The sequence below is a fragment of the Squalius cephalus genome (assembly GCF_949319135.1).
Source record: "Squalius cephalus genome assembly, chromosome: 17".
NCBI lineage: Eukaryota > Metazoa > Chordata > Actinopteri > Cypriniformes > Leuciscidae > Squalius > Squalius cephalus.
The window spans coordinates 14,067,287-14,088,626 of NC_137138.1; the positions used below are offsets into that span (position 1 = coordinate 14,067,287).

A 21,340-nucleotide genomic window follows, 5' to 3' on the forward strand; every position below is an offset into this window, starting at 1 on the left:
GTATTAATATATTGCCATCATTCCATAGAGGTGCAAGGATTATACTGGGCTGCTAGTGCTGATGGGAAAACATCTAAGCAGCTGAAAGGCAAGCCTGTCTCACGCTTTGAGCCCAGGTGTTCAGCAGTGCCGTCACCGAGTGCTTGTCAGGAAGCTGAAGGAGTTTAGAGGTCATGTTCTTATGCACAGTCTGCAAGAAGGGGTTGGCCTCTGAAAACAGAGAGGAAGGTAAGGACGTGTTCAGTTCATACGTTTCACCGCCTATGTATTTTCATTTAAACTGGATGCTTAAGAGGGTTTGCATCTTAGGCAGCCTAATGCCGGGCGTACACCAAAGGATTTTCACAGTCCCAGACTAAAGACCGGCATTTTTTAGGAATCTTACTGGAGTCTCGGCGCGCTCCCGTCGTCTCGATCTTTAAATGTGAGGTGATAATCTGCAGTCGGCGACCCGATTTATGCCCGTCTTTCTCTAGTCTTTCATATCAAACATGTTTGATATTATCGCAAGTCTTAGCGTAGTCATAGTGACGTAAAACAATCAACAACCAATAAATTCGCTACCCTTGCTGTGAGTATTGTCCATTCTCTGTATTCTATAGCCTAGTAGATATGTATCTTTTCTTGTATTATGTACCCTCGAATATTCACTGTGAAACACTTGTTCATAATTTCAACACAGCATTTAAAATTATACCCTTTCAAGATATTTAGTTCAAACTATTGTTCTCATCATATAATGATATAGATTCATAACCCCCATATACAGTCATGTGAAAAAGTTAGGTCATCCCATTAAATAGTCAACTCTTTATTAAGAAATGTTCACATAACAATGTCTAATTTGATTTTTTTTTCATTCCTGGAAAAGAAAGTGATTTATTGTAATTAAACAATACCATCAAACAAATCACCATTAAATTGTGGAATGGCTGATGTCAAAGTCCTTTGATATCTTTTTAAATCCTTTTCCACACTCATAAGCAGTGTGGGGGAAATATATGGGGGTTATGTACCCTCAAATTTATTATTTGTCCTAATTTATTCCTCCTCAAAAATTGCATTCTTTTAAAATTACATTTCACAGAGAGTCTTAAAAAGGCCTTCCTTATTTTTAAATAGTTTAGTTAAATCACTGGGTCCTTCAGTATTGTTCAAATTGTTATTACATGTCCATATGTTGAAAAATAGACAGGCTTTCGTGGTGTCCTATTTTTTTCACATGACTGTATGGTTGCCTTTATATAATTTAATAATAATGATAATTTATTATTAATATTATTATTATTTTAATTATTATTTAATGATGATAATCACATAATTTGGACAGTGACTCCCACCCCCTGCAGAACACCATCACTGCACTGAGCAGCTCCTTTAGCGATAGACTCCTTCACCCCAAATGTGTGAAGGAGAGATCTTATCTTATATACCACCACTGGCCTACCTTCAGAAATATTTTGGATCATGCAACATAATGTGATACATGTTGATATCTAACTTTAGCTGCTTCTCCTCCATTTTTGTTAAATCACTGCTGAGCATGATAGGAGGAATTTGGTGGGAATAAAAAGCTAAAATAATCTAGTTGTAGTCTTGTAAATAGTGTCACTACAAGATTCAATGTTTGTAAAATCTTTAGTCTGAGACTAAAAACTGTGAACCCCAAGTCTTTAGATGTGAGCTGATAATCTTATAAAGTCTTTTCTAAATCTTTTCAAAGTCTTTAGGTGTACAGAAAGCATAAGATAGCACGCTGGCAGTTAATGCACGAAGACTCACCATACTGCTGACCGTCATCTTCCCAGTGGGGGCTCTGATCGGGATAGTCAGCTGGAATGCTCAATTGAAGAGGGGGAACACTGGGAAGATTTTTATCATCTAGACAGAGACAGTGCCGGGAGTGAATGTTTAATTTGTACAAGTGTACATGACGCATATAGTGGGCATAAGTGTTGAACTGACCTAGTTTACATATGAGATGCACCGTTCCATTGTTGCTGCAAAAGGACGGGTCCAGATTGACCAGGAATTTGGAATTAAGCCGAGCCACCTCCCCTTGAAGTATGTTCGGGATGGTCTGGCGCTCGTCATCTTCAAGCTTCCGTTTACGGGAAGGAATTGAGGGACCCCTGTAATGAAGGAATATATTTTGTAATATGTAAATTTACGAGTTAAAGCTGGGTGGTATATATATCATTCAATTGTTTATTTAATGCAAAACTATAAATATTGTTAAGCTGTTTTGCACTAATGCAATACTTCATTTATTACGATTATCTTTTGGTTTGCAGCAATCAATTTTAAAATAATTAAATCTTAATAATGAGATTATTAAAAAATATATTTTTAAAACAAACTATATGGTGATATACTTGTTATAAATGTATAGTTTATATAATTTATAAAATGTATAATATACATTACCGCTCAAAAGTTTGGGGTCAGTATGTTTTTTTTTTTTTATAAATAATACTAAATCATAAAATATATCTTGAGCATTAAATCAGCATATCAAAATTAATTCTGAAGGATCATGTGACACTGAAGACTGGAACAATGGCTGCTGAAAATTTAGCCGTGTCATCACAAGGATAAATTACATTTTAAAATATATTCAAATAGAAAACAGTTCTTTTAAATTGTAACAATATTTAACAATATTACAGTTTACTGTATATTTGATCAAATAAATGCAGCCCTGGTAACCGGCATCTCAGCTGTTGAGCTTACGTGATTGGGGGTCCATGAATTGCTGTCATAGCAGGAGCAAACGTGCGGTAAAGTGAATGGTTGAAAACCGGGGAGCGGATATTGGCCAAAACAGCATCCAGCAGCGGCTGGCAAAGGTACTGCTTTTTGGTACAGGGCACTGGTGGAGGGGGAGGAGTCGGCTGGAAACAAAAGTCAAGACATCACTGTAGAAATCTGTTACTGCTTTTAAATGAACAGCAACTTAACTGACTTCCTATCTTGAAAAAAAAAAGGTTACTCACCACTGCCATGTCATTCTTTAGTTTCTCCAATGCTATTTCACACTTCTGTAGTGTTTTAAGTGGACACCTAGTGGAAGACAGCAATAATGCAACCTTAATCGCAAGTCAAAAATTAACACAAGAGGGTGTTCAGCGTGCCTGCTTTCCTACCTTGTGTTGGGGTCAGTTAAAATGTTAAGCAAACTTTTCATTTTGCTCAAATCCTTCTTCCTGTCTGTAAAGACCAAACAAAGCATGAGCACTAAAATTAAGGGGAAAAAGATAAATCAGCACCAAAAGAGAAAAAGTCTCCAGTACCCTCATTTTTGTCTATTTTGTTAATCATCCTGCGCAGCGGCTCAATGTACTTTGACAGCTGCTTCAGTTTATCCATGTAAAGCTGGTCCTCAGACTGTGAGGCCCCAGCTGGACTCATCACAGAGCCTGGATTCCCTGTAATAAAAAAATAAATAAAAAAGGTTTGATTAGGTTTGCACCGAAATTCAATTCTGGCTGCCACGGAGAAGCAAATAATTATTTTCATGTTCGGGCTGATAACCAATAACTGGCTGAAAATGTCTAATTAAATTATAAATAAAACAAAAAATAAAGTTAATCAATCATTTGATTGATTGTTACAATTAAATTTAGGCATCACAAGATTATAATGTACAGTACTAAAAATGCATAGTCTTAAAATTAATCTCTACATTTAACAATGTTATTGATTTATTCAAAAAAAGTTTGAAAAGTAGAAATACAGGAAAATTAGAATGTACAATTAAATATCCAATCTATAAAATTGCCTGATACCAATAAATGTAAAAAAGAAAACAATATATTAATTTGTATTATCCATGTAAAAAAAATTATATACAATGCTTAAATTTATTAGACCAACTGTCATAATAAAGAGAAAACAAATATTTTAGGAATCTGTTAAAAACTTAACTAAAAAATGTTATTGTAATTTATAAGGCAAACAACAAACTGAAACAACTTAATAGTCTTTATTCACACAATTATTTTATTTTGTATGGCATTGTTTTTATGTAGTACCTTTCCACAGTCTCTGTTGTTATTGACTTCCAAATAGTTTCTAGTTGTTCCCAAAGACTTGCTTGCTATTGATGAAACTTTTGTGCGATCTATCTTTGAAGCCACTAAATCCCAAAACTGTTCAATAGGATTCAAGTCTGGACTTTGACTTGGCCAACTGTGACTAAAGAGCTTACACATACTGGATTAACCATTACAGAAACATAAAAAGATATTTTGGTAATCACCAATACTGTTGAGGGAAGCTGTAGCACAAACCTTACATTGGGTGGTGGGCTAATAAATTTGTTAAACACTACAGTATATATATTAGTGCTGTCAATCGATCATTTTTTTTTTAACTTGATTAATCGTGATTAATCGCAATTAAAAACACGTTTTTATAGGTTTATTTTAATTTATATATTTTATCATTTAATAATTTCACAGTTAATCTAAATTAACACAAAATGTAAAACCAAATTAATGTAGAGACAACATGAAGACAGTATATTTTAAATACTTGTTTAATGGCATCTTTTTATGAATGAAGGTCAGTATCACTGATACTAATACAGCTATTGATGTCTGGATACATTTTTTTTTTCCCCAATTTTAAGCTATCAATTTTTGTAACATTTATTAGGCTTAAAAAAATATGACAACTTTTAATTTTAGTGAACTTCAAACAATCCTCACATAATAAATGTCATATTTACCTGTGCCCTTCCTTCCTGTCTAACAGGTAGGGCATATACAGAAATTGAATACAGTCATCAAACAGTCTGCACTGCGTAAATTATAAATGTATATAAAGATTTTAACACGTTAAACTGGACAAAAATTAATCGCATACGTTAACGTTGACAGCCCTAATATATATATATATATATATATATATATATATATATATATATATATATATATATGTATATATAAAAACAAGAAAGCTTCTCTGTACCTGGTGTATTCAGGGGTCCAGGTGAAGGTACCTGGAGGGGGTAACTCTGGGGGGTGCGTGCAGAGGCAGGACTCTGGGATGGCTGGGGAGAGGGACTGGGTTGGAAACCTCCTGGAGATGGGGTCGGACCAGAGCTAGAGGCAAAAAAAGGTTGAATTAACCTTCTGCAGTTAATACTAGTAAATACATATTGGAGAAAAACAAAACTATTTTACTATACCTCACAGAGTTGGGCTGAGAGGAAGGAGGCTGGGGGGATGGCTGAGGCTGTGGGGGAGGTGGCATCGACTGGGGTGTCTGCACCTGAACTGGGGAGGGTGATGACATCATTTGCTGACCCTTTGAAAAAGTTAGGAGAGAGGGAAAATGAAAGTGGGTTCAAAGTAAATAGACGAGTGGAGGAGAGCGAGCACAGCACTGGTGTAGCCAGTTACCTAGAGATCACAGACATACTGTACAGTCAAGATAAGTTCGCTTTGACTGTAGAGCACCAGTAGATGGCGCTGTTTAACCAGTAGATGATTGCTTCTTATTAGCCTCCTCACTAATGTCACTTTATAACAAAATCCAGTCCACTTACCTGTGCCACACACTTTTTAATTTCACTTTCCTAAGTGCTTCTGGGTAATTTCTGACTAAATGTTTCTGATTGTGAAACTGGTTGGGGGTGGGACTGGGGGGTAAAGGGAGGCAGATGAGTGTGGATTATGGACAGCCTTCGCTCTAGTGTAAAGCCACTGACGTACGCACCCACTGGGTTGCAGCGCTGAGACCCTGCACTCAGCCCTGCGGTAAATACCTGTGGCATTTGCTGTCCTCCAATGGCAGCGGGGTTTTGAGGAATGGCAGAGTTCGGGGTGGCGCGGGGCAACCGGGGTGGCATTTGCATCCCAGGACGGGGCATCATCTTTGAGGAGGACAGAGGGGACAACAGACATGTCACAAGCAAAACAATAAATGCAGTGCATCAGCGGACATGAGGAAGCACATGCAAGAATGCAAACGGAAATAGATTCGGCAGGTCTGCAAGCACAGATGCACATAGAGTCACATTCAATTATGCAAAACAAGGCTGTCCAAAAATAAAAAGATGTGCCAGCACGGCAGCATAGTGAGCTTCCTGTCATTCCAAGAGCATATAAAGTAAAATCCCGGGTTTAATACAAGTAAAGCTCAAATAACTACACGAAGTTGTGAAAATGTTGATTACTATTAATAAAAAGTAAAATAATAAAAAAGGACTTGTCCCTCCTGCTTTTACTTTAAAAAAGCAAAAATCTGGGATACAATAAGGCGGTTACAATAGAAGTGAATGGGGACGATTCAATCCAATGCTACAGCCAGATGTAAACAATGTGTATTAACAGTGAATTAACAAGTCGCTTACTAACTGTTCTGCGTAAGGTATATAATTAATATTTTTTTATATTTAACATAGATCATATAAATGAATTAACCTCTAAAACGGCTATAAAAATGGCAAGAAGATATTTTACAGCTCAAATAATACAAGTTTTTACAGAAGAAATAATTTAAGTGCTTTTGCAAAATAACTGTCATCACATTTCTGCTTTTAAATACTCAAAAAAATCCCATTTACGCTGTAAACGGCTCACGGTAATGAGTGTGGTAATCAAAATGATGCCGTTTGTTCTTAAATTGTATTGAACCCGGAATATTCCTTTAACAACACTTATTGTTAAGACAAGGCAAGCCACAGGCCAATGGATTTCATGCTCTCTTTTCATGTACCAGAATCATGCAACGCAAGGAAAGATGCAATGGGACTCTAAATTAAAGCTGTGGTTGAGCTTGCCATCTGCTAATGGCTTTTAGAGGGGAGCTCGGATCAAAAAATGGGCGGATACAATGCAACCATCAATACCTCCCTTGAAACACATTAAGGAAATAATTTAAAGGCTCAAAGGAAAATATCAGAGTATGTTAACAATCATGGCAAACTGTAATTTATACAGCTTTGTGCAGGCTAACCTAAAAAGGAATGCATTTCTTGTCAGGTGCATGCAGAAAGGGCTTGTGGGTTTAAACGGCAAGCATGCAGTCTATTAGGCTGTTAGCTGCACAAACATGCATAATGCAAATGAGATTAAAAACTAACGCTACTCAGACTTAAACTGACTGCTCTGCTGTATTGCACAGCTCTGCAACAGAATAAAGATTTCTGGCTTTAGAATAAACTAGGGCCACACAGATGGGAAAAGGTGAATAAAAGCAACATGAAGCAAAATGTTATCCACCGAATGCTTGCAGATGGGAGGGCCACCCTTGAGGGAGAGATCTGACTGAATGTATTTGGAAAAGTAAAACAGGCATCTAGTTGAGCTTAGCTTTATCATACATAACTAAAAACAGGATATATATAGAATTTATTAGGGGTGTAACGGTTCAAAATTCACGGTTCGGTACGTTTTCGATACAGCAAAAAGAAATACCAGAGAAATTTCCTTGATTTTTAAATTGTATTTATTACTTTGAACAATGATGGAGCTTATACTTGACCCATTTTCTGAGGTGTCTTAGCATATAAAACAAAAACAGCTCCTTATAAAAAAAAATTATGTAATATTGTAGTAGTTATAAACAAATGTTTATTTTATTTCAGTTTTATTTCAAGTTTGCAAGGCTCCGGATTAACATTTGAGGGCAGCAATTTTATTAATAATTCAAAAGCAAAACGATTAAAAATGTAATATTTGGGAGTGGAAATGGCAGCCACATACTGGTTACAATGGTAATTTAATGTCTTTTTTATTTTTAAATAAAGTGTGAATTTTCCTACATCTTGAAACTTGTAGTTTTATAAATGGGGGGTAATCTTTGAAAGACGAACAAATAATGTTTTGGTCATTACATTAAAAATAACATTTAAAATATAATAATATTTGAGTTTTGAAGTCCTGGAAAAAGATGTGTGACGTTCTTGAAAGCAATTTTACTATTCCTGCCAAACTTTCATCATTACAGTTAGTGTTACTACATTAAATCCATGGTGAATGTTGCTGATCTGTGGACTTAAAGCCTATAACTAGTTCATTTATGGCACATTGTTTCTCCTGTTTTCCACGTCAGCGCTATTTGATCTAATAGAGATCTACAGTTAATAATGGAGAAAATGTAATGCTTCTCACTAGATCTCGCAGTGATGTTATTACTTCTGTGGCAAATTCAAATGCTTTCTTTATTGGATCTCTTAGCGCTGTGTAGTAACAGTGTCGCTTGATCAAGATCAGCTCGTGCTACACTGACAATGGTCCACTCCAACCTATAATGCGATTTGTATATGTGCAGCTTGTCAGTGCAGCACGGCTGATCAGTAGTAAATGCTGCTCCATCTGAACGCCAGAGGGCGCTATCGCGTAGACATGCCAAATATGCCACGCCACAGAAGTAGATAAAGCCCTTCGTTCCAGGAAATCCCTATCAAGCATCATGGCTGAAGCTGAATAAACAGAAGATTGAAACGCTTTGATTGATTAAACATGACTAATAAACACACAACTGCCTTATTCTCTGTAAGAAGTCACATCATCTCACTGAAGGATGCTCAACTGCCGTTATGAAGTGAGTTTGGAGTAAAAGCATGTTATTAAATGTTGTCTTTTGATGGACAAGAGGTTATTAAATGCTTCATGTTTGGAAAGCTGTTTGACGCATGTTGCTTTTTCAAATGCACGTTATAAGTGATTTAAACTCACAGTTCTTTCAGATAGTGCAGCGTTTACAGAGCCGTACATCAATGACAAGCTGCACATAAAAATAATTAACTAAAAAAAATAGTCCCAGCCTTTGCGATTTCAAAATCGTGATAAACCAACTTGATTTACAGTAAGTGCAATTACATCACGTTATAAAAAGGCCCTAAAAGAGGCCAGAGCTGAGCATCTCCGCAAACTAATAGAAAACAACCATAACAATCCTAGGTTCTTATTTAACACCGTGGCTAGACTAACAAATAAACAGATGTCTCCTGAACAAAATATTCTGTTACAGTTTAGTAGTAATGATTTCATGAAGTTCTTCACTGAGAAAATAGAAAACATCAGAACCACAATTGTAAACGTTCAATCCTCAATCGCGCCTTATAACTCAGCCTCAACTATCACCCCGCAAGAACAATTACAGTGCTTTACAACTATAGAACAAAAAGAGTTAAATAAACTTATCACTTCATCTAAAACAACAACATGTTTACTAGATCCTATACCAACTAAACTATTGAAAGAAGTGTTACCTGTAGTGGAAGAGCCTCTCCTCAATATTATTAACTCGTCTTTATCATTAGGTTATGTTCCAAGAACATTTAAACTGGCAGTTATAAAACCTCTCATTAAGAAACCACAATTAGATCCACATAATCTAGCAAATTATAGACCCATTTCAAATCTACCTTTTATGTCTAAAATACTAGAAAAAGTTGTGTCCGCTCAACTGGGCTCTTTCTTGCAAGAAAATGACACCTATGAAAAGTTTCAGTCTGGGTTCAGGCCGCATCATAGCACTGAAACTGCGCTCGTTAAAATCACAAATGATTTACTTTTAGCTTCTGACCAAGGCTGTATCTCAATATTAGTTTTACTTGATCTTAGTGCTGCGTTCGATACTATAGATCATACAATACTCTTAGATCGACTACAAAATTATACTGGTGTTCAAGGACAAGCATTAAGCTGGTTTAGATCGTATTTATCTGACCGCTACCATTTTGTTTATTTAAATGGAGAAAAATCGATCATAACTCCAGTAAACTATGGAGTGCCGCAGGGATCTGTGTTAGGCCCTCTATTATTCTCAATATATATGCTGCCACTTGGAAATATTATAAGGAAACATGGAATTAGTTTCCATTGTTATGCTGATGACACTCAAATCTATATTTCATCACGGCCAGATGAAAACGCTAAATTATCCAAATTGACAGAGTGTGTTAAAGATATAAAAGATTGGATGACGCGCAATTTTCTTTTATTAAATCCAGACAAGACAGAGGTAATACTTATCGGTTCAAAAAACCACCCACAAAACCTCTCACAATACAACTTTAACATAGTAGGATGTCCTGTTACTTCATCCTCTACAGTAAAAGACCTGGGTGTTATACTTGACTGCAACCTGTCTTTTGAAAATCATATTTCATATGTTACAAAAACAGCCTTTTTCCACCTTAGAAACATTGCTAAGCTACGTAATATGCTATCAGTTTCTGACGCAGAAAAGTTAGTTCATGCATTCATGACCTCGAGACTAGATTACTGTAATGCTTTATTAGCTGGTTGTCCTGCATCCTCAATAAACAAGCTACAGTTAGTCCAAAATGCTGCCGCTAGAGTTCTAACTAGATCAAGAAAATATGATCATATAACACCAATTTTATCATCACTACATTGGTTACCTATAAAGTCCCGTATTAATTACAAGGTATTGCTACTGACTTATAAAGCCCTAAACGGCTTAGCTCCAGTCTATTTAACCGATCTTCTATCGCCCTATAATCCATCGCGCTCTTTAAGGTCACTAAATTCGAGGCTTTTGGTCATACCTAGGATATCCAGATCCACCAAAGGAGGGAGAGCATTTTCACATTTAGCTCCAAAACTCTGGAATAACCTTCCTGATACTGTTCGTTGCTCAGACTCGCTCTCCCAGTTTAAAACTAGATTAAAGACGCATCTCTTCAGCCAGGCATTCATATAATACTTTTAATCTTACAGTTAAATCCGGTCTCTAGTTCATAAACGCCAGAGGAGAACTGGCCCCCGACTGAGCCTGGGTTCTCCCAAGGTTTTTTTTTTCTCCATTAGGTCACCTGATGGAGTTTTTCGGTTCCTTGCCACTGTTGCCTTTGGCTTGCTCAGTTGGGGATATTTGGATATTTAATTTAACTAATCAATCAACGATACTATTGATCAGCATTACCAAACATGGACGTTCCATTAGAAACAAACATTGATGTATTGTTTTAATTTATTACTGTGAAGCTGCTTTGATACAACCTATGTTGTGAAAAGCGCTATATAAATAAACTTGACTTGACTTGACATGGAAATTGCAATTAATCGTGCAGCCCTAGTCAAGTCTCAAAAAAGGAACAAAAACAAAGCACCATCAACTTTTCGTCCACTATATTATAAGTGTTCTAAAGCAATTCCATAGAGATGAATATTGAAGTCGTTAAATTCAAGTTCATGTAAAGCTGCCTTTCCACTGCACACGACATTCGCATTCAATTGTCGCATTTCGCCCCCCTAGCGGCAGTCGCATGGAACTTTGAAATTGGTCATGAAGCAACCGTAGTGCTTCCCTCCACTTGCTCCATTCAGCACTCAAACAGCGCGTCACGTTCGGTTACGACAGTCAACATAATGAAACTCTCTCCAAGATGATTCAATGTTCCTATTATACTTGATCTGTAGATAAAGGTCTATAGTAAAATGCATAAAATGACTTGCTGGAGTTTATTGCTGTTCATGTATATTTCTCCTGGGTGTCTTTTAGATCACAACAATGGAATAGAGAGCACTATGAATTGTAACTGAAATTTAAAACTGTTAAAAGAAAAGACTTAATAAACTATTGCATTCATGTAATATACAACGGATCAATATCTCTTTCCTTTTTGCTTTGAACTTTCCAATGGGAAGTGCTGCACGTGCACGCTGTTGTTTCAAGCGCATCATTTTGAATCTGCGCATCAGCGGTTTGTGCCACTCTGTTTTGGTGCCTTTCATATTATAATACTTTAGTGTAATGAAAAATACAAAAAACAATGTGTAACATTTTAAAGGTCCCGTATTATGCCCCTTTTCACAAGATGTAAAATAAGTCTTTGATGTCTCCAGAGTGTGTATGTGAAGTTTCAGCTCAAAATACCCAACAGATCATTTTTTACAGCATGTTTAAATTGACATTTTTTGGGGCTCAGAAAAACGAGCTGTTTTAGTGTGTGCCCTTTAAATGCAAATAAGCTTCTGCTGAACGACACAGGGGGCGGAGCCTCACAAGCTCGCGCTCAGTCTCTCAGGACAATTTCATCTCACGGAATGATGATAATATCAGAAACTCTCAGTAACGGTGTTCATTTCGAGTCGGACAATAATGCCTACAGAGTCAGAGTGCTGTATAGAGATGAAACAGGTATAGTTTAGTAGTTTAATTACGGTTTCTATAACGTATTTGTCATCTGCTTGTATGTATCCATTATTTATTAATAGCCTACAAGTCTGCTGTCTGAATGATGATCAAACATATACTGATGAGTTTAATAAAGTTTATTGTACATCACACAAAAGATGAAGCGTCAGTTTTACTTCAGAAAATCACCGTAAGAACTGAGTAAACACAGTAAGTTATAAGAAGTGCGCAAGTACATAAACGAATTTCGGTAGAGTTGAGGGAGCATTTCTGTGGGCGGAGGTTAGTCAAAAAACGGTTCTACTGACGTCATTAAAGAAGGAAGTAGAGGGATGTAGTCAGTGTTGGGCAGTAACGCGTTACTAGTAACGCGTTACTGTAACTCAGTTACTTTTGACAGTAACTAATACTGTAACGCATTACTTTTTAAATAAATTAACGCCGTTACCGTTACCATATGGTGCGTTGTCCGTTACTTTTTAAAATTAATTATGTGCCGCAGTCATGGCGAGTCAAGGCGAGAGCAAGGCGAACAAAAGCGAGGCGAACAAAAGCGAGTCAAACGCCGCGAGCGCCCTTGAAAGTGCGCGAGAGAGACCGTTGGAGAGCGCGCTCGGAAGTGCGCGAGAGAGAACGATGTGTCCGAGAGCGAGCTCGAAAGTGCGCGAGAGAGACCGATGTGTCCGAGAGCGAGCTCGAAAGTGCGCGAGAGAGACCGATGTGTCCGAGAGAGACCGGTGTGTATGTTGGAGAGCGAGCTCGAAAGTGCGCGAGAGAGACTGATGTGTCCGAGAGAGACCGGTGTGTATGTTGGAGCGCGCTCGGAAGTGCGCGAGAGAGACCGAACGTGTTCGAGCATAATATAGTTTGTTTATAAAGAAATTACACACTTCAGCATTTGAATAATATCTGTAGCATATTGGTATCATCTGCAACGTTTTAATTAGTTTACATATGAAACAAAACTGCAAAATAACCTGCAAAGAACGTTCCCAGAACACATCAGACCGGTTGTGAACACGACTAGAAAACACGACTAGAATTTGGCTTAAATAACCTCTGATGGTGACGTTCTCTGTAGGTTATAGAAATAAACAGCCCCAAAATTATATTTTATTATTATTGTTTATTTTGCTACATTGTTCAGTATTATATTGAGAGCACATTTTGTGAAACTGCTTACTTTCGTGAGGAAGAAAATATTTCAAGTAGGCTATACAGTATGTCTACCAGTTTTAAAGGTGTGTGAGTTTTATCATTTTAATTTGCACTACAAAGAGTGTATGTGTATGTATATTTTTATTACTGTTTATTTATTTTTGGTACATTTCTTAAGAAGCATCATTTATTTTTAGACTTATTTCTTGGCCAGTTGTTGACTGTGCAATAAATATTAAAAGTTCTAAACCTTCTATTGTTTTGTTGTTCCTCTATAATAAAGATAACATTTTAATATTTAAGGTAATAGGTGTCTCTCACAATGTCCCACACCAAATTAACATTAAAATAGTGTGAATTATTGTACAATATTTTATAATAATAATTTATTCTATTTAGTGTCCATTTTTCATTTAACTTTTTTTTTAAGTAACGCAATAGTTACTTTCCCTGGTAATTAGTTACTTTTGTAATGATGTAACTCAGTTACTAACTCAGTTACGTTTTGTGAGAAGTAACTAGTAACTGTAACTAATTACATTTTTTAAGTAACTTGCCCAACACTGGATGTAGTCCAAAGGTGCCGTTCGATGTAGGCGACTTCTGTTAAATAAAATATCTCGCTTGGTATTGAACTTTGAGCTTTATAATTTTACAGATATTATTTATGCTCTAACAGCAACATTACACACTAACTAAAGTTTGAAACATGGGATCACGAAGAACGGGACCTTTAACAGATTTAGTGCTACACTTATTCACTTTTATTTGCTCTCCATCTCCACTAAATCATGTTTTTTTCATTAAATGTTTAAATTTAATACAATTATTGTGCACTCATGATTTTTCTAGAGTAACTTTTACTGCTGAATTTTCCATTAATCTAGTTTATTATAGTATTTTGTCATAGATTATGATCATATTTTTTTTCATTTGTTGTTTTTTCTTTATAATGATGTTTAACACACAGAGGTATAGAAATAAAAAAAATAAATCACTGCACTATATCGGATCGGTATCGGCCGATACTCAGAATTTTTGGTATCAGATTGGTTCTGAAAAAATGGTATCGGTGCATCCATAAAATATATATATATATATATATATATATATATATATATATATATATATATATATATATATATATATATATATATATATATATATATATATATATGGCAAGTGCTGACAAATAAAGCCACGTCAGCAGTGTGAATTTTTTTTTTTTGTTAGTCAGCTTTTACAGTAACAAGATTTTTTTCTCCAACAAGTAGTGTACTTTTTAACAATTGTGATATTGAAATATTATACATTTCAAAATAAAAAAAATTAATTACTTAAACTTCTACTAAAACTTCAAAACTAAGTTCAGTTGCCTATTTTAAAAAACACTTGTTATTTTGCCATATTTTATTTTGAAATACACATATATAGAATTATTCAGCTGCTCGCTTGAAAATTGTCTAAATACGTCTTGTGTTCTTCTTTTCAAAGTACCTTAAGCATTCATGGTTTAAGTTTGAAGTATCATTTATGTCGATTGCACAAACGAGTTAGGTGGGAAAGTTTAATACTTAAATTAGGGGTTTGGAAAAACCCTTAAATCTAATTATGAGTAATAGTAACAGTGGTGCTTGCTAGTTATGAGTAGCTTGTAGTTTGTAGCCTCCCCAACACTGGTGAAAATGTCAGTAGCTTATTTGTTCAGAAACATTGAGCTGTGATTGGAGAACAAGGCCCACCGCTGTGGCCCACAACTAAACCTCTATTGACAAGAAAAATATTGATGTATAATCCTTCTCTTGTTATTTAGGCATTGTGCATTACACTACGGCCCACCACCAGGCAAGGAATAAACAGTTCTGACGTGATTGATTTTGGTAGCATGCAATCACTTCACGCTCAAGTCTCTTATCTCAATCCTCACCACGGCTTGCACTGGGTTTACCTGGCCAGGGACTCCTGCGAGCTGGGCCGCCTGCTGCATCTGTTGAACCTGCTGCTGCTGCTGCTGCTGTTGCTGTTGTTGTTGCTGCTGCTGCTGCTGCTGCTGTTGTTGTTGTTGTTGTTGTTGCTGCTGCTGTTGTTGCTGCTGCTGCTGTAATACTCTCGCCTGCTTGTATAAACAGAAGCAAACAGAAATATATACCAGAAACTAAGACTAGCTGGTGTAATATGCATATCATTTTCCTCTCCCGACTACTTGTGTTCAGATGAAGTGAGGCGGATGTCAATAACAGGTGTAAACGGAGACTCAAAGTGGTTATTATGCATTTTGCATTATGATTGCATCCTGTTAGGGCAGCTGATCTTTACCTGCATTACCTGCTGGAGCTTCAGATGTTGCTGCTGCTGTTGGCTGAGTGAGCTGATTTGTTGATGCTGTCCAGGAGCCATTTGTGGTAATGACTGGGACACCAAGACTTGTTGCTGCGAGTGAGGGGGCATCTGACCTGCCACTCCCTGAGCCTGTACCTGGGCTTGACCTTGAGCTTGGACCTGAGCCTGTACCTGGGCTTGAAGCTGCTGCATTTGCTGGATACTCTGGGCTTGGGCATGAGCGTGGGCCTGTGCTTGAGCTTGAGCTTGGGCCTGTGCTTGAGCTTGAGCCTGGGCCTGGGCTTGGGCTTGAGCTTGGGCCTGGGCTTGAGCCTGAGCCTGTGCATGAGCCAGTTGCTGCTGCTGCTGTTGTTGTTGTTGCTGTTGTTGTTGTTGTTGGTGTTGTTGCTGTTGTTGTTGGTGTTGTTGTTGTTGCTGTTGTTGTTGGTGTTGTTGCTGTTGCTGTTGCAGTTGCTGCAGCATTCTGGTTTGGTGCAACTGGAATTAAAGACATTAAAATAATAAATACACAATGAGTAAATTATGAAATTATAAATACAAATAAGTAAATTAACACTTGAATTCAAATACTGTCATGTAGTATCTTTATTTGGCCATGATTTCACCAACCCACCGACAACAGAGCAAACAGAGAGCAGAATGGATGTATCAGAGATGGATGTCTATGAAGTTATTGTATCAAATTAATAGAATGTTAAACAAATTAAATATTTACACCTTTTTAGCTGGTGTGCACAAGCTGATAAGCGAAACACATGGAGTGGATTAAGCGCTCAGAGATGTGAGCTTGTCGCATCCCTTTTTCACAGACATCACTGGAAAGTTTGTAGTTCGGTCGATATGTAAATTGCAGAGAAAGTAAATCAAGGCACGTTGATATGAGAGAGAGAGACTTCTGTTGCATGCTCTTGATTGTTCACTCAGCCCACATGCATCATTTAGATTTACAGATTTACATTTACAGGACAAGAAGTTTACTGTGCACAAACATCTGAAGCGTGCGCCCAGAAAGATGCGTCTCAGACAGCGCTTGGATACTGCATTGAATTTTCTTTCACGTCTTCTTGTGCTTGAACTGACGAATTCACACAAAATTATGTTAAGATGCCCATCTTGGCGAGTATCCTAGTCAACTTAGTTAGCAATGTCTCAAGTGAACGTAAACAGTTGATAAATAAAACACTTGTGTAACAGTATGTTGGATCCGTGCATTCAGTCTTAAAGTGACAGCAGCTTAATAAATCTGCTGCTGTGTTTTAATGTTAATCAAACAACAAAGGACAAAGAAATCAGTCACTGCTCTTGATTGAATGAATTCTGTAACTTTAATGAATATTAATCTATATTTAATTTATACAGTGTTTTACATTTGATTATTCAAATTCTGTACCTAAAAACTACTGTTAGAACTACCTGAAAAGCACAGTTTATTTCATTCTATTGTATTTATTTGTGCTATTTGTAATTGGATAATTTGTTCTTAATTTATTATTGACTGTTAACTTGTCTTTATTTATTTTCATTTATATTCATTAGGCTAGTAGCCTAGTTTTTACAATAGCATCAAAATTGTAATAGAGAATTGTGATATTTCACTGATATCTAAACATTTGAACCACTGACCCAACCGGGCCAGTAGGAAAAAAAATAAGCACTGAGCCCTGCTGAAGCAGCTCTAAATATGTGAAAGATAAAATATGATAGAGCAATAGAATGACCAATGAAAGTAACAGAGGCTTGTACAATACATTTTAACAGGCACAATTAAGCATGAGAATAACTCAGGGCTCGACATTAAGGCTTGTCCGCTTGTCCGGGACAAGTGGATTTTTTTGTAGGACAAGTGGAAGAGAAAATTAGTTGTCCCACTGGACAAGTTAAATTTCAAACAAAATAAAATGCCATGTTACTTCACGTTATGTGCCACTCATTACGTCTATAATTTTACAGATTTAATTTTACCGATTTGAGACGTCGCATAACTGCTAGATTCAAACTGTGCTTTCGCGCGTTGGCTGGCGCTGAGCCAGAGTCGGACGCGTTCAGCGCTGTCATATATATCACAACTAAGCAGTGTTTTCAACCTCATAATGTTTATTTTAGGTTTCAGATATTTAAATACACATAAGCACGAGTAAAACAATACATTTGGAGTTTGTAAAATACACACTGATGTATCGCGTGACGCGTCGCCATGGAAACATTAAAGGGAACGTTCGCCTTGAAAAAACTCACTCTGGGGGTGGGGGTGTCAGTTAGAATATTTTAAACTTACGCGTGAAAGGGTTAAAGAAAAGATCCAAAATAAATATTTGTGTGTGCTGTAAAGTGGTTAGAAAAAAAAAATGGAATCGGCAGGTTAAACTCAATGAAAAACCGGTATCAGCCTAGAAAATTGTAATCGGTGCATCTCTATTTCTACAAAATTATTTTAGATATAGTATACAGTAAGTCTAGCTAGCTTGTCTAGCTAGCTTGCAAATACTGAGGATACCTACAAGAGTCACCACTTCCTCTGGTGATACACTGCGCACCCGCGTGCAAAGTATTACTTTGCATTATGGAGTCTGGAGATCCTTATTTCTTGTTGAAGGGGAACTCTGTTCTTGGGACACGTTCCTTTCTACAGTTTCAACTGAATTTTATTAATATTGATAGTGTTTGGATGCTTTCAATGGTTTGTTCGAATTCTGCATTAGCAAAACACAAAAAAATAAATAAATTATAAAATTATAAATCTTTACCCGGACAAGTGACTTTTGTGCATGGACAAGTAAAACATAAATTTACTTGTCCAAAGGACAAGTGCCTTAAAAAGTTAATGTCAAGCCCTGTAACTGAATGAAATATATATTTGCTAAACCAATTAGAGCAATAAAAATACAGGTATCAGAGAGTAAAAAAAAAAAATTGAAAGTATCGGTATCGGACTACTGGCCTAATTCTGGAAAAAGTGGTATTGCCGAATCCCTAATCACCACCGTTTAAGTAGCAAACATTAATCTTTCGATTCTCCGCTACCTGGTTCTGTTGTTGTTGCTGCTGAGTCTGGGCCTGCTGCTGTTGCTGATTCTGATGCTGCATTTGCTGATTCTGATGGTGCTGCTGTTGAAGTTGCTGGAGTTGCCTTATCTGTTGGAACTGCTGCTGCATGGCATTCTGCTGCATAGCTGCTGGCTGCTGAGGCTGCATGCCTGCCTGCTGCTGCAGCTGGAACTGCATGGACTGCTGCTGTTGCGGCTGCTGTATCATCTGCATCTGCCCTGCAGCTCCTGCTGGGGTAGATATTGCATCATGTCATTTTGAGGGAATGATTGAGAATTCAAATAAGATTATTATAAAGCCACACAGTCTCTCTAATCAGTTGACAGCTATTGAATTTACCAGCCTGCTGGCCTCCCGCTACTCCCTGCATGGCATGTTGACCCATTTGCATTTGCCCTATTGGCCCTATACCACCCATTGGTGCGCCAGGGGGGCGTGGTCCAATGCCAATAACTCCAGGACCACCTCCACCCACTCCTGGTAAATTCTGCAGGGCATTCATGGGGTCTAAAAATAAACAAATGTTACTTTGAAATTCAGAAGAAAATATATTCAAACAGTTAAATAAATAGTAGACTTAAGAAGATCTTAAATAGCTCTTTAATTTACCAGGCCCACCTTGAGTCTTTTTATCTGCAATGAAAAACAATCATTTCAATTCACGGTCCACATCCAAACATCACAGCAATAAGACAGAAAAAAGCATTGTAAACAGTGAATTGCCTACTTACGAATGTCTCTAAAATGAATTATCAGCCTTGCAACCAGAGATAAATACTCCTCCTGTTCCCCCCCACCAAAAAAAAAAAATTGAATATATTTAAACAAATCACACAAAACATTTCCGTTAAACTGCAAGTTAACATGTACATTTAAAAGTAGTACTTACTCTGGTCTTTGCTTTGATAAAAACATGGCTCTCCATGTCAGTACTGGACTTTGTGTGAGCAGTTCCTGCTTTTCTCATGGCTTCATCTCTGCAATAAAGCAGAAGTCTGAATATTTTATCACAACTGATGCACAAGAAATGTTACTTATCGTTTACTGACACTATCAATCATTTAAGAGATGTCTCAGAACTATTAGAAGAGCTTTTTATTATTGACACAAAGAATAAAACTATTACAAGCAAAGAGAAAATAAACTTAATATTCTAAGAGGGTTACAATCAATACATGAAATTCTGAAATTAACTAAAGTGTATTATCTTATAAGTATTACACCAAATAAGAGTATTGCAAGCAAATTAATTTATGAATTCTTCTTTAAAGAAAGAAATAAGTTACTCATTTAGGTACCAGAAGTTTGGGGATAAATTCCTTTTAACAATAAAGAAAAGTCAATCCAAAACATTATAAACACAATTCCAAAATATGTTGGTAACTTAATTGTTTTTTCAAAGTGATGACAAAAAGAGCAATTTGGCAACTATTAACGTTACTAGAAGAGCTTATAATGAGCCTAAAGTGATCACAAGAGCGATAAAATATATTTAAGGTTATTTTTTTTATTTTTTATTTTTTTGCCTACAACTTTAAACAGCATTTATATATAATTAATACATATTTCGCTTGAACATATTTGACTAGAATTTAATTAGGCTTACTTTACATTAGCTAACCGCATAGCTAAACAAACTCTAAACAGAAAATGTAATCTCACTTAATGAACATAATACCGTGATCAGATAAATATCATATATAAATACAGCCTATCTTGAAATTTCGACTGTTTAACAGATGAGCTGATAACAAGCCTGAACATCCGCTAGTTAGCAGCTAACTAGCTAGCTGACTCTGGGACTTTATATGCCCTTTATATAAGTACATAACCAAAAAAATATTTGGATGCTCACATTTGCGCCACTACTTTCTGTCGAAAGGCGGGACTCCTCCAATCACTATCAGGACCTGGGACCTCCATAACTGTTATTGCTGAACAACGTTGAACAAGCAGCTTCCAGTTAGCGATGTCCGCTTCGCAAATGAATCATTCCACTGAGTCGAATCTTTTCAAGGAAACGGTTGAACCAGCTCAATCTGAAAGATTCGTTCAAAAATCTATATTTAAACGAACTGTTCTAGAGACGAAGAAATAATTCAAATAAATCCACTTGAAATATAAGTTTACGGCTTAATTGCTTGTCAGATTTATTAAACACACAACAGAGCTCGTTGTAGTAAACTGTAGGCCTATTTTATTAAAACGTGACAGCTTTTTAGATAACGTATATTAAATCAATAGTAGGTTTTACGTAAATGCAAATTATATGTAGGTTCAAAATACTTTACCTTTCTGAATTTAACCATATCTGCAACCAACTGAATTATTACACAGCAAATGATAATTCAAAAATAATAATAAATACAATTTTAAAATAGAGAAAAAAGTGCAATAGGCTACGTAAAATAATCACTGAAACGGTTCATTGACATGAAAGAAATGAAACAAAAGAACCGATTCGCAGAAATGAGTCAGACTTCCCTAATCCAGGTTTGGATAAAAACTGCTGCTGAAAGGATTGCTGCGGATATTTTCAAAGTCTCCTCTAGCAAATCTGGAATATAAAGGGTATTCATTATTATTATTAGGCCTATTATTATTATTATTTGTAATTTATGTAGGCTATTATCGCACAGTGAAGTCTTCAATCAAATTTCGTTTGATGTCAATA

At 36.5% G+C, this 21,340-nt stretch overlaps 1 protein-coding gene across 14 annotated transcripts; it reads right to left on the bottom strand.

The window, feature by feature from the left end:
- Nucleotides 1-73: 73 nt before the first annotated feature.
- med15 (mediator complex subunit 15) lies at nt 74-20,670 on the bottom strand (the record flags this gene model as incomplete). Of its 14 annotated transcripts, none has more annotated exons than XM_079846581.1 (18): nt 20,522-20,667; nt 19,556-19,643; nt 19,398-19,449; nt 19,285-19,299; nt 19,006-19,173; nt 18,643-18,896; nt 15,598-16,098; nt 15,230-15,397; nt 5,774-5,881; nt 5,195-5,313; nt 4,975-5,108; nt 3,294-3,428; nt 3,147-3,210; nt 2,997-3,063; nt 2,734-2,894; nt 1,966-2,132; nt 1,783-1,881; nt 74-210 (listed from the first exon to the last, which is right to left on the bottom strand). In XM_079846581.1, exons 1-18 carry the CDS (start codon nt 20,587-20,589, stop codon nt 74-76), a joined length of 2,505 nt encoding a protein of 834 aa, XP_079702707.1. In that variant the 5' UTR covers nt 20,590-20,667. The 14 variants fall into 14 exon arrangements, with proteins under 14 accessions (XP_079702707.1, XP_079702705.1, XP_079702708.1 ...); XM_079846579.1 differs by having other exon boundaries at nt 18,643-18,893; nt 19,276-19,299; XM_079846582.1 differs by having other exon boundaries at nt 15,230-15,394; nt 15,607-16,098; nt 19,276-19,299.
- Nucleotides 20,671-21,340: the final 670 nt, after the last annotated feature.